At 39.0% G+C, this 18,287-nt stretch overlaps 1 protein-coding gene across 1 annotated transcript in view; it reads left to right on the top strand.

Moving 5' to 3' along the window:
• Positions 1 to 16,728, top strand: part of LOC121948703 (ephrin type-A receptor 6-like) — a 212,386-nt gene extending 195,658 nt beyond the window's left edge. The window contains exons 12-17 of the mRNA XM_042494107.1: positions 4,335 to 4,396; positions 5,920 to 6,129; positions 8,848 to 8,997; positions 13,353 to 13,546; positions 14,157 to 14,306; positions 16,370 to 16,728. Of these exons, the coding sequence (XP_042350041.1) occupies positions 4,335 to 4,396; positions 5,920 to 6,129; positions 8,848 to 8,997; positions 13,353 to 13,546; positions 14,157 to 14,306; positions 16,370 to 16,484 (881 nt within the window). The 3' untranslated portion in view covers positions 16,485 to 16,728. The remainder of the gene's footprint in view (positions 1 to 4,334; positions 4,397 to 5,919; positions 6,130 to 8,847; positions 8,998 to 13,352; positions 13,547 to 14,156; positions 14,307 to 16,369) is intronic.
• The last annotated feature ends 1,559 nt before the right edge of the window (positions 16,729 to 18,287 follow it).

The following is an 18,287-nucleotide window of genomic DNA, read 5'->3' as shown; positions in this document are numbered from 1 at the left end:
CATAAAAGAGGGAGTGAGTCAGCATTTATTAGAGAGGAAGTGATCAGAGCAAACTGTTTTCCTTGACTGCCCATCCAATAGTGCACACACACACACATAATACACACCAAATCACACTATCAAAAGCCATTTGTGCTTGGCAGTGGGGCATTATACGCGCAGAGAGACATTAATTCTGAGTATCCCTCTTCTGTCTGCCTGCCTGTCTGTCTGTCACTCACTCACTTTCTTCATCTTCCACATCTGTTGTTGTTCTTCAGAGACTAATTATGGAGAGTATTGTGCTGTGACTGACTGCTATACCTGCTCTGAAATAACAGGTGACACATTTGACTCCGGTAAACAGGTGTGTTTGTTTTTGTTCAAGGCGCCGCACTGCATAAATGTATATTGTCTCCAGGCCTTGCTAATTAGCTCAGGAAAGCCAAGCTTGATCAGATAATGTCTATCACTGCCGGATTGCTGTTGGGGAAGAGTTTCCACAAATTTATAGGTATGATAATACAATTATTAAAAAGGAACATCATGTGCCTATTTGGTCTGAAGTAAGTCCACTCATCCATCCATCCGTACACCCACCGTGCCTTGTTGTCTCTGGTGACAGAGATGTGGGGCTGGGATCAACATTCCCTCGCTGATGATTCATTCGATTCGGTTTTGTTGTTTTTTTTATGTCAAACTAATTCAAGCTGTTGACACAGTCAGTATTTCTCAGTTACTAGTTCAGTTTTGCTCTGTAGTCGCAAGGGATAAAAACTCAACATTTGAAAGTGCAATATAAAATGTTCAAAATTTAAAAAAAAAAAATTGATATGTCATGCATTCAACATTTATGAAAGTGCACAACGTATAACATTTGTACTTTCTCTAGGAGCTATTTTTTCACCTGCACCTTTTTCAACATTTATTGTGAACCTCAAGGTGCAGTCCATGGCCATGACTGTTGCTTGCACCATCTGTTTTATTATTATTATGTTACTTTTTGGACAGTCCCAGCTGCTTCCCATCGAACATTTTCAAAAGTAGCTTTGAGAATCCGGTACGCATTTACCAAACCAGCTACTCAAATCTCATCCTTAAAGCCTCCCTCTTGTAAAAATACAACATACTGTTTTATTGAAGCATAAATCTGACTTTGTGTGGTTTGTTTTTCAAGTGCAGGCTCAGTGATCTTATTGCTGCCTGCAGTGTCACCTGCTGTCTCCTGTCTCTCTAATGAGATGTCCCTTAATGCTATCAGTCCCAGTAGAGGGGTCCTGTCCACTATTACAGTAAAGTGAGGGTTGTAAATGAACCGACTGGTCTACCTTTTTAGCAATCAATATATCAATAACCCTGGTGCCAAGAAGCAAAATGAACTATCATGTTTGCTTGTAACCTCCCCTTGTTGCTTATTATGGCGGTCAAATTGATATGTGAGCGTTTTTGTGAGGTAAAATGATGTTAGGTACTGCCTCTCAATCCTATGAATTTGAAAACATTAGTCGCTGTTGTGTTCACCAAAAACCTCACACATTAAGCTAGGTATTTGTGTTACTGTAATGAGTTGACATATTTTACCTCTAAGAGAATTCTGATAAAACGCAATTTGTAACTTTTTTACGCCTCAATGCCTGTGACAGCAGCGGCTGCAGGTTTTATAAATTATTTCCAGGTTGTCTGTTCACACATTAATCTCATTATCATGAACACTTTGATGGAATTACCTCAGATTTGGCACAAACATCTAGTTGGACTCAAGAATGAAATTGTTAAATATTTGTGGTCATGTGTCACTGTGACCTCATAAAATACATCTTTAGCCATAGCTCAAGAAGTAATACACTAATTGTGATGACATTTTGCACAAATGTCTAATAGGATAAAATGGGGAAGTGATGATATTATATGTCCAAAAGGTCAAAAGTCAGATTCACTTTGACATCATAATGTTCAGCCAAAACATTTTTCTGTCCATTATTCAATGGCATAACTCAGGAACAGAAGGGGAGACATTTGGTCAGATACTGAATTGATGACACTAATCTTGGGTGTCTTGGGTGGTTGTATACATCCGTGCTGCGATGTTGAAGATTTGTGTGAAGCTTCTATGTTTTAGAATATGTGGCCTCTTTGCTGCAATGTCCATTTTTGAGGCATTGTCTGTTGTCATGGTTGCATACTAGTCTGGACAGATATGGCAATAACTGGAACTTAAGAGGAAGACGGAGGCATACAAGTGTGAGGTGGTAATTCAAGTTTTCTAGATTAACCTAAATTCTACATGTACAAACGACCAGCCGCAACATCAAGACCACTGATGGGTGAAGTGATTAACAATGATCATCACTTTACAATGCAATGTTCCCCGGGGAAACCTTTGGTGTATGTAGACACCCGAAGTCTTGTGTTTCTGGCTCGATGTGTCTGAGCTGTGTGTCGACACAAGGGGAACCTGCACTGTATAAAGCAGGTGGTTTTAATGTTGTCGCTGATCGGCGTATAATCCATCATCAATCTTGAATGCAACTTGTCACATTAAATAAATCTCCAGTTTCAAGCAGTCCTTGTTATTTTGAAAAGAAATGGGGAACACTCATATTTCAAACTCACAAGAGACTTTGAGAGGCTGATAAAGGAGATAGTATAAAAACAGTTTTTGGCCACCCACTAACACCACTAGTATTGTGGTTGTTATTGCCTGTCCTGTCAGAGCAAATGTCAAAAACAAGAAATGTTTTTAAGGGGCGGCGGTGGTGACAGATGTCATTTAGACTTGTTGTGACATCTCACACTCTGTGTAATATCTCTTTGTGCCTAAAAATTTGGATCGAATGCTTCTGTCTGCTCTATAAAATGACACAACTATTACCCATTGTGCTCCTCTCAAGCATAAGCATCCTTTAAAACCCTCACATGTATTGACGGAACACTTCTACAAATCTTTGCAATTATATTATAAGTGTGATACTCGAATCTATCTCTATGTGAGTTTTCCCATGTGAGGAAAAAAGCTGTCTTGAATGTGGAGTGTGATCTCATGGTGTTACTTCACTACAGTAACACTTTTTATTTCTCTTTTCAGCAGTTCAGAATGTTTTACAGCTCACTGGCACACAGGCCTGGACAACTGCCTCCCAGCAGTAAACCAGTCAATCTGTAACCCCGCAGGGATCCTCTGTGGGGAAACAATAACATTTGGAAAGAGAAACTGTGCTTGCACCTTTTTCTAACTAATGTTTCATGACATACATGGACTGAATAGTGAGCAGGTCCCGTTAGGAAGATTGGAAAAGTTTTATGGATGGAGCTTCTTGACTCGATGCATCAATCAACTGATGGTCTGTGTGTTTTCCCCAAACCCCCTCTTTGCTTTTCCCTGCTCAGACTGGCAGCTACACACACATACACACGTACACGGTCATGTTTATATCACATCAGAGGACATTAACATTGATTTACATTCATGTCCTGGGAATTTACTCTAACCCTAACCACTGCATGTCTAACCCTGATCTTACTCTAAATTTACCATAATCTTAACACAACTCTTCAGACTAAAATTTAATAATTTATATTGTGAGGACTTGTATTTTGGACCCACAAGGAAGATGGGTCCTCACAATGTTTTAATAGATGAATGTCCCCACAACAGCACCATGCACAAACACACACACACACACACACAGTCTGATTTTGTCAGGCAGTGTTAAGCCCAACGTGTTACCTACATGACTCAGAACATTATCTTGGAGGATTATTTGGGTGCGCTGTCCCTTGACTAATAGTTTAGTGACCGTCATTCAATGATTCATCATGCTGACCTGTCTTAGCTTCATGCTATCCAGTGATATCTGAATGCACGAGCAAGTTCAGATACTTACATAAGAGATGATATTAGATGAAAAGACATTCAAAAATTGTGTTGTTTTGCATATGAGGTGCCAAAACTGTGTCAATTTTGTTGACTATAATCCCAGATTCATTCAGCATCAAGGGCATCTAATCTGATTTTATATAGATATGATGAGAATTTCAGTTCATTTGCATGCCATTCCAAAAGTTACATTCAAGAAAATTGATTTTTAACACTACCTTAGAGTATCTTTTTTTAAAAAAAATTCTTAACCTTGATATTTACCTGTTTAAGAACGAAGAGTCATAATTTATGGGTTTTTATCTCACAGTCTTTATCTAGGAAGTAACTCAGGTGTCATGACATTCTTCTGTTATGTTTCTTCTGTCTTGTCTTTCAGCCTCGACTGTAAACTGTCCTTAGCAAAAAATCCATAATAGTAAAAAAAGAAAGGTATATTTGAAGAAATAAGGAGTCTGTGTTGTGTTTGTGTTTGCAGGCAGGCCTGTGATGATTGTGGTGGAGTACATGGAAAATGGATCGCTGGACTCGTTTCTGCGGGTGAGTTTTGAGGTGATCAGAGAACTTAAAAATGATTATCTCTGTTCACTGCCCCAGGTGGTGCTTCTGTGAGAAATAGTAGTATAACAAAAATGCTGATATACATATAGTTTAAAACAAAGATTAAGCCATAACATATACAGTATCTAATGAAGGTCTTTCTCTGTCTGTGCAAACAGTATTACCTTAGTACGTCTTTGTTATTCATTTTAAAGCCAAGCATAGTAAAATACTTGTATGAATTGTAAGAAAAACAGACTGTTGAACTTTGTCTCTGTTTTAGCTCTTAAGAGGCTAAAATGGGTGTCTTATCCTGTCAGTTAACTGCCAGCATAATTCTAAACAAGTCGGTTTTTTGCCCAAAATCACCTCACTTACTGTAAATGACTTTACTATAAAATAACGGTAAAGAGCTGGCAGCACAGACTCCAGCAATATACTGAAATTTCACAGTACATATACTGTGAAATGACCTTACAAGCCATTACTGCAAAACAGAAATTGAGTTTATTACTGTATTTCTACAATATACAGTAAAATACTGGCAGCACAAATATCAGCAATATACCGTTATTTTACAGTGTCTATACTGTTTAACATTTTCACAGTCTATTACCGTAAAAATTAAAGGCAGCATATTATGTGTTAACCACAGGGCCAGATGTGAAAATATTCCAGTAGGCTAAAGCTCTATTTACTGCTGCCTCCATCTGCCGATGCTGGCCTCTTTTTGCTTAATTACTAGGTTATAGTGAATGCCGCTCCACAAATGCAGACCATTATATCAACGTTACCAATATAAACCAACAAAAAAGTAGTTTGAGCTATTCAGATCTCCTCCTCACTGATAAAGGACATATTAAAAGCAGCTAGACAGCCTGTTGAGCATCAGTTTGATATCAAACATTCTTAGCCATATGATCAAAATACTGGCAGAACAAAAAAATTAATTACTGTCTATTTTGTAGATGCAAGACCCATTGAAGTCGATTAAGCAGGTCTTGTTGATGTGTAGCATATGTCCTCCTTGGGAAAAACTGTCCAAATGACAGTTTCTGAAGTCCCTTGGGAGTTGATAGCAAAATATTTCTGTCTATTTTTCTAAAAGAAAATTGAATGAGAAACAAAAAGCACTAGCCTAATGTTAGAATTACAAGACAATCTTCAACGATCAAACTTCTGAGCGAGCTCCAACACCCAGTTTCCAAAAAATACTGTGGTGTCCTGTAATTTAAAACAACAGCATACTGTTAAGGGCCTCTGTCCTGTTGCTTTGAGTGGAGCAACCCATAGTGCATTGCTAACTACAGTACCAAACCATTTTACATGAGGACAGTATTTTACTGTTGGAGACTGGCTGTAAATTTACATCTCTGTCACTTATGCATTATTTTTGTGTCAGCGTAATTTATTTCATTTTGTTTTTGCTTTCAATCTTTATCTTTTCTCTCTGGCTGTCTGTTTTTTGGGTTTATTTTTTTTTAATGGCTCCTCATTTCTCTGTTTCCTGCTCTCCCTGTCAGCAACACGACGGTCACTTCACTGTTATCCAGCTGGTTGGCATGCTGCGTGGCATCGCCTCGGGCATGAAGTATCTGTCAGACATGGGCTACGTTCACAGAGACCTGGCAGCTCGAAACATCCTGGTCAACAGCAATCTGGTGTGTAAAGTGTCAGACTTCGGCCTGTCCCGAGTCCTGGAGGACGACCCAGAGGCTGCTTACACCACAACGGTACACACCTGACATGAACCTCTGAAACCAAGCTACTGCCACTGATTTATTACAGGTTTTAACAAAGCTAAGAGTTAATCCTGTTCTAGGAGATACATCTTTAAAGTTCAGGCTCAAAACTAATTCATTAATTTTTAATTGATTCATTAATTTTATCAGATTTAGTTAATACTTCACTTAAATGGGAAGCCATCAATCTGAGTGGATGGAAACTTAATTCTAGTCCCATAGCTTTTACTTCACCTTGAAAAGTATGCAGTTCTGTGGAAAAACCTGAAATAATACATCATGGGTAATGAAATGGTTAGATATCAAGATTTTATTATTTCAGTAGTTTGGCACTGGACTTGAAACTATCTGCACAAAAGTGAAATATTGAATTAAGTCCAATTTCTCTGCTGAGTGCTTATCTGAAAAACTTTTGATTGGGGATTTGGTGTTGGAAGGCAGGATTGTTGCTGGGCCCAAAACAATATTTCACAAAAATGCATTCAGTATTTGCATTCAGAGATGAAAATATTATCATCCACCAAAAATAACTACTGTCCTGCTTTTATTAGCAGCATGTTTCGCATGTTTTAGCTCTACAAATATAAAAGTAATAATAGTGACAGAACTAAACATCTCATGGAATGAACATCTATGCCTCTCACTATTAGAAGTTGCTTGTATTTGAGGCTTTTGTGTTTATTGAGAGGAAATGTATTGATCTCAGTTGCTTGAAATATGGCAATCTGTTACTGTATTGTTTTATTCTTGCCTAAAATATCTTTAACAACATTGGCTATAGTTAGAGAATATGTGAACAGGACGTGGGTGCCATACTGTTTCCTATATTGTAACACTGGAGGCTGAAAATACTGGGATCAAACTGTAAAACTAGAGGCATCCAGTGGCTTAGTGGTTAAAGCAGGCACCCCATGAATAATGGCACTGTCCTTGCCACAGTGGCCGCAGGTTCGAGTCCAGCTCGTGGCCCTTTGCTGCATGTCATCCCCTCTCTCTCCCCCTTTCACACTGTTGATCCGTCCTATCTAATAAAGGGAAAAATGCCAAAAAATAATCTTAAAAAAACAACTGTAAAACTAGACAGAGCATATCAAACATAAACCAAGACCCTGTTACTGTATTGCCTATTCCTCACTTAAAATGTTGTCAGAAACATGTTAAAGAGCTGTGTGTGTAATAGCAGGAGTTTGTGAACAGGAAGCGAGCACCTTAATGTTTCCTGCACAGTGAAAACAGCGGCTAAAAAAAATGAGGTTGGCAAAGCTGATTAAATATAAACCAAGATCTTCTTACTGTGTTTCCTTTTTCTCACCTCAAATGTTTTCAGAAAAAAATTAAGCTTACTGTTTAACTGTAATACAATCCAGCAAGCATTGTATCAAAAGGGCGAGCTCACATTAAGTCACCTACCAGCAGGAGCGTTTATTGGCCCAGTGCAGTGCAGTGCATTCTGGTAGTTGTAGGTTTTCTACCTCTTGAGCAAAAGTGAATGTCAGTCCTTTTTCTCTGTTTTCTCTGGTCAAGCAGCACCTGTTTAAAAAGTATTTACATCTTTGTAATGCATAGACAGCCTAGTTTAATTTTTAAAAAAGATCATCTTTCAATTTATCAAATCTTCTTTTTTAATGTACCGCGTGTTAGATCATCTTACCTTGTTCCAGCAAACCACCCAAAGTAACAATGTATTTTACTAAGCCATTATGTAAATGGGATATCAGAACAATATGGTGATTAAAAAAGAAATCAATATGGTAAATGTGTTATTATTTACTGTACCACAGCAGTAATAGTAAGGATACGAGTTTTTCTCACTTCAGTCATGTTCACTCTGAGTTGACAGATTTCTCCTGGCCTTCCTTTCCTGGCCTTGTGAGAGAACCTCATTAGAAGTGGAGTTTGAAGTCTTGAACTATGAAAGGCACAAGAGTAGAGACCCAGAAAACAGCAACTCAATTTACGGATGTACTGAGAGCTTACAAGACACTCCCTACCAGCTGTGCTGTAGCTGATCCTCTCTGTGTCACTGCTAAACAAAGAACCAACTGTTGTTGTATCTTATCATTTATATTCTCGAAAGCAAGTTCATATTTTCCCCAAATAGAAGTCTTGTCAGTATGACAAGGCATTTCAAATTTGGGACACTTAATTTTCTATTCAAAGATTGGTACCGACCGATGCTAATCTTGAGACATCAGCAAACTGATGCATTGCTCATCTCATACTTGATTTGGCTGCCGAAATGTTGATTTTTCTGCCCTCTCTCCTGAGGCCAGAGAGAGATGGAGTTGCGTTCGATAGCAAAAGCTAAACTTTTGGACTGAAATGACGCCATTCTGTAAATCTGTCTGAGCCCACAGTGACCTCCATTTCCTGGTTTGTATTGAGGTTATTGTGTGAAAGAAATGCTGTGTTTATGGTTCCAGGTTTATCTTTCTGCTCCACAAGACCGTGGTTGAAATCCACATAAGGGATGTGAAGGGTGAGGTGAGGAGAGGTGAGGTGAAGTGAGGTGGATACTGAACTTGATAAACACAGAAGAGGTGATAAAGTTTCAGGATTCAGAACAGGAGTGCTACAGAGCCCGCAAAAAAAAAATCTGCGACCACAGCTACGATAATTTAAGTTTTATATGTGGTGGGAGTCAGTTTTGGAGTGATACTGTTTATTGTGCAGTGAATAACTATAATAAATATTTGCTTGTGTGAACAGGGTGGTAAGATCCCCATCCGATGGACTGCTCCTGAGGCCATCTCATACAGGAAGTTCTCCTCAGCAAGCGATGCATGGAGTTATGGCATCGTCATGTGGGAAGTTATGTCATACGGAGAGCGGCCGTATTGGGAGATGTCAAATCAGGATGTGAGTACTGTGGCCATCTCAACAGTTGTTTATGATGCATTTGTGTTACATGGGGAAATATATATAAAATGCTCTTTAGTTACAGAATGATTAAGAATAACAGCAGAAATGACCTGATTTTCTTCTTTTCACTCTCCCTCCTCAATCAAAAAACTCTCAAGTCTCACTGACTTAATCCGAAAAGCTTCTGCCACTGAGTACAATGTGCTGCATATTCAAGACACTTAAAGTCAGATTTGACAGAAATGGGTCCTGGTACAGAGTAGCTTTTTAAAGATTTCAGAAAAGAAATGGTAGAGCTGCTGCAGTGGAAGAAAATATTAGATTTAGGAATCAGTTTGGTGACTGATGTCTCAATTCATTAATGGGCTTTTGAATTTCTTAGTTTTGATCACTCAAATTAGCTTTGTCTTTAAAGCCAAATTATGCCAAGAGAATAAATAACAACTACTAAAGTCTACTGTATGTGAGATATGGTAAACAAATTTCAGCCAATTAATTAAAATAGATAAGTAGTGGTTAAAGTGATCATGTTTGTGGTATATGACGCGACAGTCATAAAAGCTGAGGTCATTGTGAGTCATGTTTACCTACCTAGGGACTGCACTTGGTAACTCCTCGCTAAATCTGTGTCAAAACATTCTCCCTTTTGGGATTAATATTTTCTGGACAAGGTCCCTGACAAAAAAAAAAAAAAAGATTAAAAAAATGTATAATGTGTAAAAAAAAAAAATGTATAGAGTCCAGAGTCCCTTATAATCCTCATTTAGACCAGTGTATGTCTAGACAGAAAGCAAATCAAATTTTCAACTTTACTCATTCACTCTCTCCCTTGATTTTACACACAATTATGCCCAGTCTGAAACTCACCTCACTAATATCTGTAACAGCAAGAAGTAAGGGGCGCTAAAGGTGCACCCAAAAATGTATGCTTCAATATTTTTACTTCAATCCAAAAACAAATAAGGCAACATTTGCTTTGGCTGATGGGAACATGTTCTCATCCCAAGTCATCACATATTGCCACTTCATCACTGGACTTCTGCGTCTACATATTACGCTCTAGGTATCCTTCTTCGTCTGCTGTTGATGTTCTGGGAAGTCGCTACTGACGCTAGGATGTCAACAAAAGTATGTGATTATGTTTAGGCAACAAAAGCACATGGCAACCAACACCAGGACATCAACAAAAGCACATGCTTAGAATTATGCAGCAAAGGCACTGAAGGTTAGGGTTAGGTAAAAAAAACACATGATTAGGTGAAAAATCCATCACATTCAGACGGGAAGCAAACAGTGGACTACCACATAAAAGTCCAGGGTTTGTTGGACCACTGCCCCTCCTGTCCACCCACCCACCTTGTAGGGACCTTCACGGTCCTTATATCACATCGTTACAGGTAGCCTTTTAACCTGACGCTGTCCAGCGGCATATCGTCCACAACAAGTGCCGTCAGGCTGTATTATCAACTGAGGCTGCCCATCCTCGTGTCATGCTGCCACAGCATGTGCCGTCCAGCCATCTGACAGAGAATCATATCACACTTAACATTTCTGCCTGGCTGCTTTCTCAGCTGAAGCCACCTGGCGGTGTATCATACAGCCACAAGAAGTTGCTTTTGCCATCAGAATCTTACGCCAAAATCATTACAAAAGCAGCGCTATTTGACAACTTCCGAATGAGAACGGCCAGCCAGTGGAGGTCTTCACTCGGGTACAGTTTAGTCGCTTCTTGTTCAGTCACCCCAGCAGACAGCGTGATAACAGTGACTGGTAAAAGCTGGGGGATTCATGAGTACTCAGATGTAATTGTTCAATCATATTTACATGACCTCTCTATGTAATCCCTAAAAAAACTCTTTGTATTTTTGGAAATAGTAAGATAGTTTTTTGACACAGCGTCATCAGCTAGTATAGTGAACACGGAAACAGCTGCTGTCGTTTTACCTTACAACACTTTTCCTTTGAGTGATTTTCTCAGAGGCATCTCTGTGATCTTTCGTCGAGGATGGGAGAGACTTGTTTCCACAAATGCTCACCTCACAAGCCTGGCTCTCTTGCCTCTAACAATACAGCACACCTCAATATTGACTTTTCAATTCAAGTCCTGCTCCACTGAGTATATTCTGAGTTTATTTTCCATTATATCTGTTAAAATTGCTGCCCTTTCACCTGCTCCCTGACTGTTCTGTTTCTGTTCTCACATCAAAAGCCTACCTCTGAGAGAGAGAGGAGGGGAGGAACACAAATGCTGGTGAGATTCACTAAAAGGATGAAAAAGATGAGTGAGAGGGAAAGGGAAAAGAGCAGTGAAGGTCAGGGGTTCAGAGGACTCCGGTCTGATGGAGGGGGAGTTTAAAGCTGTGGATTCAGTGTGGCTGAGCAACCCGCTGATCCCTGGGCTGTGGTCAGGGATTGGAGGGGCCACGGAGGAAGCAGATCCATCCCTCTCTCCGCTGAGTGTGAAAGCTCCACCGTAATCCCTTCAACCCCTTACACTCAGATTCATACACATCTATACACAGACATCCACACACACACACATTCACTATGGTCCCAGGGTTTGGGCAGGATTTGTGCTGTTTGGGAATTGCTTAGAAGTGCTTTCCAAGGCAAAAGGCCAGCCAAGCCGCAAAAGCAGCCAAACACTATCTCATCCTGGTCAGCCACTTACCACTGCTCCCCACAAAGATACATGGATCTCTACTTTCCCGTAGACTCTCAGATATGATATGGAGATCTGCTGTGTGGAGGCTGCAGTAACATACGCTATCAGCTCAGATAAAAAATAAAGGGATGTACGCTTGCGTGCCATACATGTTAAAATTGATTCATAGTACATATGAGGTTTGGGCTCAGCCATTAAAGTTCAAACTTATTTGTAAATTCAAAGTGATGGTTATGGGAACTGACAGATACTCACAAGCGTTACACATGATGACGCTTGCCATTTTGACCAAAAGATCGAGCAGGTAATTTGTCTCTTAACTGCAGACTTATATTTGGACAGGCAGAGTTACTATTATTGTATCTAAGTGCTTCTTTAATTATTATTTTTTTCACAATAATGATGTATCAAATGACAGCATGTCATGTTTTAGACTCTTTTAACATTATTCGTCAGTGACAATGTGACATCAATGTGTGAAAGGAGATGGAAAATCATGCGAAAATGTGATCTCTTTCACAGAAATAGTCTGTTAAATACAGGAATATGTTGTACATTTTAATTGTGTAAAACACTGTTGTCAAGGTTAACCTTTACAATACTCTAATTGAGCAGCATTGTTAGGTCTCCAGGGCTATTTATAAATGTTTTATAAATAGCCCTGGATCTAAATACATAAGCTATATATTTATATTTAAAAAAGTAAGAACAGGCCTAATAACGAAAAAAAAGCTGCTCTAATATTTTTTTATTCTGTTTTTTCTTTTACTTAAATGAATGTACTTAGTTACATTCCATCACTGTTAACATAAACTGATGCATGTAACTATTTTTCATCTCTAATCATTTTTTTTATGATAGCTGTTGTAAAGTTTTCTGTGCTCAATACTTATTACTAACAACTACTCATTTTACTAATATTTGGAAAGAAAGAAAGTTTTTAAGGGTTGTAATGATACTAATAATAATAACATTATTTATATAGCAACTTTAAAAAAAGAGCTTACAATGAATTTTGACAAACAAGGCAAAGTAGAATCAAGATGGGTTTCTAAAACTGTAACAGGCAGACAATAAAGCCGAACTAAGGCCTGCCAAGTTTAAGGTAGAATTTAAGGTAGAAAGAGGATAATGAGAAATAGAGATAGAAACAATTAAACAAAAATAACAGTAACGATCCTATACCAATAGTAATAAATGCAATCCAAAGAATTTAAGGAGTAGACACAGAAATAATAGTAATAATAATAGAAATAAAAACAATCAAGACAAAGAATAAAAGAATGAATTAAAAATAATTTAAAAGACATATTAAAATAGATTAATTAAAATCACGACAACATCATATAAAAGCAAGTCCATAAAAATGAGTTTTAAGAAGTTATTTTAAATAAGTCACTGATTCTGCGTGTAAATAAGATCTCAGAGTGTATAAGAAAAGCATCAAAGTAAAGCTTATGTATCAAAAAATAAATAAATAGAAATCCTTGGTAATGTATGTAATTCAGTGGGTTTATTGTGTTTTTCTTGTGAGCTGCTGCCTGCAAGATCACAGGAAATAAAACTTAATTTGAAGCCTCTAGATTAAATCTTCCAACCAAGTAGATTTTTTTAAATTAAATTCTAATGCAGACGCCATTTTTCTTATTTAGACTTCATCCTTCATCACATCTGACTGTCTCTCCAGGTGATTCTGTCTATCGAAGAGGGCTACAGGCTGCCTGCACCCATGGGCTGTCCCGTGGCCCTGCACCAACTGATGCTGCACTGCTGGCAGAAGGAGAGGAGTCATCGGCCCAAATTCACCGATGTTGTTACCTTCTTGGATAAACTGATCCGTAACCCCAGCAGCCTGCTGCCGCTGGTAGAAGACATTCAGAGGTACGGTACTGAATACGCCGCATACCAATGCAAACATTTTTACCAGGTATAAATGTGTGATTTAGTGGCTCTTACAAGCAAAACCAAGTTTGACAGTTTAACCAAAGTTAACAGGCAATGATTAACATGATTGAATGCTGCGTTAGAGAATCCACCGCTCTGATTGGTTATTTTTGTTCACTTGTGAAAAGGCCATTAGAAGCACTACAGTGCAACACAGATCATATGTCTCATTTAGTGTAAATACAGTGGCAGTTTCAGCAAATATGAAAAAAGTTATTTTTTTAACTTTTAAAAGTTACAGTTTTAAGTGTAAATTCAGTTCAATCAGTTAATTTGCACAGATGACTGTCAACTATATTTTTCAAACATCTCTGGACTCAGAGTTCAGAACTTGAGTTATTTGAGTTACAGTTAACAATGAGCGGTCATAGGGTATCTCTCCTAGATCAGATTAAGTTTAGAAAATGCTCTCTCTTGCCCCCTAAAGTAGGACCAAGTTTGTTTTGCCCCTCAAACTTTAAGCCAGTTAGATCAGATGTTCACCTCTGAGATGCTTTAGAAACCTACATAACCTGGGGTTTTGGTTTTGTTTTGCTTTCTATTTCAGTCTACCAGAGTCTCCGGGGGAGGAAATGGACTACCCAATGTTCATCTCCATTGGCGACTGGCTGGACTCCATTAAGATGAGTCAGTACAAGAGCAATTTCATGGCAGCTGGCTACAACACATTGGATTCTGTGGCGAGGATGAGTATTGAGTGAGTAGCAGAGCCAAAACATACCCATTATTAGATGGCATGAAACCAAATGGGACCTACCTTTGTAGCAGCAGCGGTGATTTAAAGGGACAATTCACCAGTTTTACTCATAAGGTTCAATTTACTTGTTTCAAAGATTCAGACTGTGAATGTCTCCCGTAGCTCTGAGAAAGAGCTTTCAAAATGTGAGAGTAAAACTCTGAAGATGTCTTACAAGCTCCCCAACACTATGTACGTGTAATGCTAAATTGCAAGAAAATACCCTTAATTAATTGGATGATTCATTTATTTCATAGTGTTCCCATCACTTGAGGAGTTTATATTTTCTTAAATACAAATGAGGTGTTTTATAATGCACACCGGATGGACAGCTGTTTATAGACATGAAATCATTTGAGGAGAAGATTACATTTCTGCACAATGTCAGCACCGAGCTAATTAAAAACACGTTTCAGTCATGGTTCAGCATCAAATTCACAATGTGGAATAACAAGTCTTTATACTGAACCACAGGGTGAGGGAACCAGTCAAAAAAGGAGATTCACATCTTAACACTGGAGACAATTGCGCTACAACATCAATAATTGATAAAAAAAAAACATGTGTTTGCTCCCCTTTTTAGTGGTTGATACAGCTCTGTGTTTGTGGTGAAATTATGTTGTGTTTCACATTGTGACTGAAATGTGTCTAAAATAACTCAGTGTGCACGTCTTTGCATACATATGATGTTTTACAAAGATAGAAAAATGAGTATTGTACTTGAGTGTGATCATTTCGTAAGTACTCACTCAGCCCTTATATAACCGAGGACAGTTAATGAAGCTTATAGCACATTTGTGATCAATACATCACTGCCTCTTACCAGGCAGTATAAACATTGTCTACAAGGCTCAGGCCGAGGCCACAGTCAAATGGGAATTTCTGAAAACGTGATTTTTCCTTCCTTTGTTGTAACAAAAAAAAAACATCCGGACAAGCAGTTCTAAAGAAATCTTTCTCCAAATGAATATGCATAACATCACAGAAGTGCTGTCAAGAGCATAGAAAAACCAGCAGGCACGTTTTAACCCTTACCCTGAAGCAAAGAGGACAAAGAAGAAGTTGGCCAATTAGAAGCATTAAAAACGGTATTGCTGGAAGGCTACCTGGAGCAATGACCTCTGTAGTGCATTCTGATGACTCTGTTCTTCAATATAGTAAAGAAGTACCTGTACATTTATGTGTAGATATCTAAAAAAAAAAACATCCTGTTAGCAAGGTTAGAACTGTCACTATTTTGGCCACATCTGCCATTAAATGTTGCCTTATTTGTGATGCCTCATAAAGGATATAATGGCACACACTCTGACATCAAGAGCCAAAAACTGTTGTTTTCAGTGACCTCACACCATAAATAAGGGACGAAGTCCATTGGTTGGTGAACTCCCTTGTTGAGGCCTTGAGTTTGGCACTTTGGCCGTCGCCATCTTGGTTTTTTGTTGCCAGAAAGGACCACATTTGGTCGAGAGGCTAGAGCTGTGGAGGAGTGAGGGGTTGATCTGATCTGATCTGATCTGAGTAGCAGAGGACAGCGGACAGCCTGTCACTCAAAGTGGACCACCCTTATGAGTAACTTTAACTCTTAACAAAATATAAATGGGTGAGTTATAGAAGAAATTCACCTCCTGTACAGTTGTAATGAACCTGGCCATAGAGACCTAAACCGTTTTTTTGGTTTTTTTTAACCAGACTGTAAACATGTTTATTTCAGCTGTAAAGTTGACCATTTGAACATGGAGATTCATGGAGATTGACTGGCTTCTGGAGCCATCCTAAAGTGGCCATCAAAAGAACTGCATTGTCGGCCTTATTTTTCAGCCCCAGAGGTCGCTGCTTGCCGATAACGCAGTTTGCATCTGGATAAATCCTCAAATATACAGATGAGCGTGGAAACTAGGCCTCAAAGGGCCTCCCTGAAAAAACCTTAGGCAACGATTGAAGTCAGTGAAAAGTCCTCACATGCAAGACTTAAAGCGTCTTCGTATGTGTGTGTGTTTGTTTCTGTGTTTTCCCTCTCGGCCTAGAGATGTGAGGCGTATAGGGGTGGAGCTGATCGGCCACCAGAGGCGGATCACCAGCAGCGTACAGACCCTCCGCCTTCAGCTACTGCACGAACAAGAGAAGGGTTTCCATGTATGAGGACGACGTTTGACACAACTTGGGACGGACAGATAGATGGACCAGATGGAAGTGAAGTCTAGACCGTTGGACAGACAGTCTATACAGCCTGTGCCTGAGTCTTAACCCCTCATACAGGAGGTCATTGGACAGACTACCACAGCAGACTGCCCCTTGGTCTCCCTCACATCCAGTAGTAACAGACTATTTCCTACTATACACCCCTTACCCAGAATACCTGGCTCTGCCTGATAGACTTTAAAGACTGGCCCAGGCCCTCACTTAGGGGAATGTAATGCCTTGTTGCAGCAGCAGTACTTTGTGTGTGGAGCAACAATATCTAGAGATGTAGATTTGCAAACATAATCTACTCAATCTTTTGACTACTCTTCTTTTTTTTGTTCTTTTCTTCGCTCTGAGTTATGTGCTCATGTAGCTGCTATCGGGTGTGCAATCGAAAAGTATCTGAAAAAAAAGTATCTTCAATATTTTTATTTTGGAGTTCGATAATTTATCATGAAGGTTTTATTTGCATCGCTTTAGTTTACCCTCTCTCCAGAGAATCTGGTACGCTAATACTTGAAGAAAGAAGCAAGTTATGGAGATTTCTTGAATGTTTAAAAGTGTATAGACAATTAATCGATAATTATTATCATAACCTAATATCTATATATGTGCAGTCCTGTATGTGAAAGCCCTAGTAAATCTGGATCTTATTTAAGATGTTTTATTTATTTCAGATTTTTATCCAAATCAGCAATACAGTATTATGCAGTCACCTCAGTATCTCAGAAAAGGGAGATTAAGAATTGTGCCATGGGAGGACTCTCAACCCACGACATCCACCTGTTGTTATCGTCACACGCTAAGCTCACAGAACTGGATCCGTTGCCTTCAGTTGAACAACCATACAAGTCTAATCTAGCAGTTTTTAGCAACCGGTGTACTCACAAGTTGTGCAGTAAACCTGATTTATTTTGGATTGCGAATGTTATGCATTGCCTGAAAGTACACAATCTCCACCGTCTTAACATATGAATGTTCACAGACTTTAGATATAGATAGGAGATGTTTGAAATTGTCTGGAAACTTAACATGGGCTTATATGGTTCTTCAGAATAAGCTGAAATTCATATACATTTTTATTTCTTTTTGCCTGCACGCACACATTTAGACAGCGCACTTCTGGGGCAAAGTTGATCCAAGATGTCAGAACAGAATAATCAAAATTACTGGATATCTGTAGATGACTCTACCCCGGTCTGTTCATACATTATGGTCATCTTAAGGTTGTGGCAGTTTGAGAAACCAGTGTACATAGACGTAGTCTGTAATGAAAACTGTTGGATCTGCAGTAGATGATGTCAGATTATGCCATTAAAATCAACATTTTTCTTCATGTGCTAAGTTGGTAAGTGGTGAATAGGCAGTGCTGCAGAGTATAACTAGTTAGCTGAGGTGGAGGCAGCAAAAGTAGCTAAAACCAGGTGGAGAAAAGGCAGTAGTCAGTAGGTTGGTGTGATCAGACAGAGCTGTCCCGCAGAGACAGTGAGGGACTCTAAGGACAGCTGAGAGAGAACGAACATAAACAGCAGCATCATAACTCATTATGTGTCATTCTAACATCAACAGTAACAAACACACACACACACACTAACACACACACGCAGAATGCCTTACAGTCCGTTAACCATGCAAGACAGAAACACTTTAAAGTGGTTCATAAGTTTCAATGCAGTCACAGGACCTAGCCATTAGTTTGAGTTGTATTCCATAATTCAAGAGAGCGCTGCCCCCCCTACAGCTGCGCTTTTTCTAACAAAC

Source organism: Plectropomus leopardus, chromosome 10, assembly GCF_008729295.1.
Source record: "Plectropomus leopardus isolate mb chromosome 10, YSFRI_Pleo_2.0, whole genome shotgun sequence".
Classification (NCBI taxonomy): domain Eukaryota; kingdom Metazoa; phylum Chordata; class Actinopteri; order Perciformes; family Serranidae; genus Plectropomus; species Plectropomus leopardus.
The sequence above is the reverse complement of the archived record's forward strand: the minus strand, read 5'-3'. Positions and strand labels throughout refer to the sequence as shown.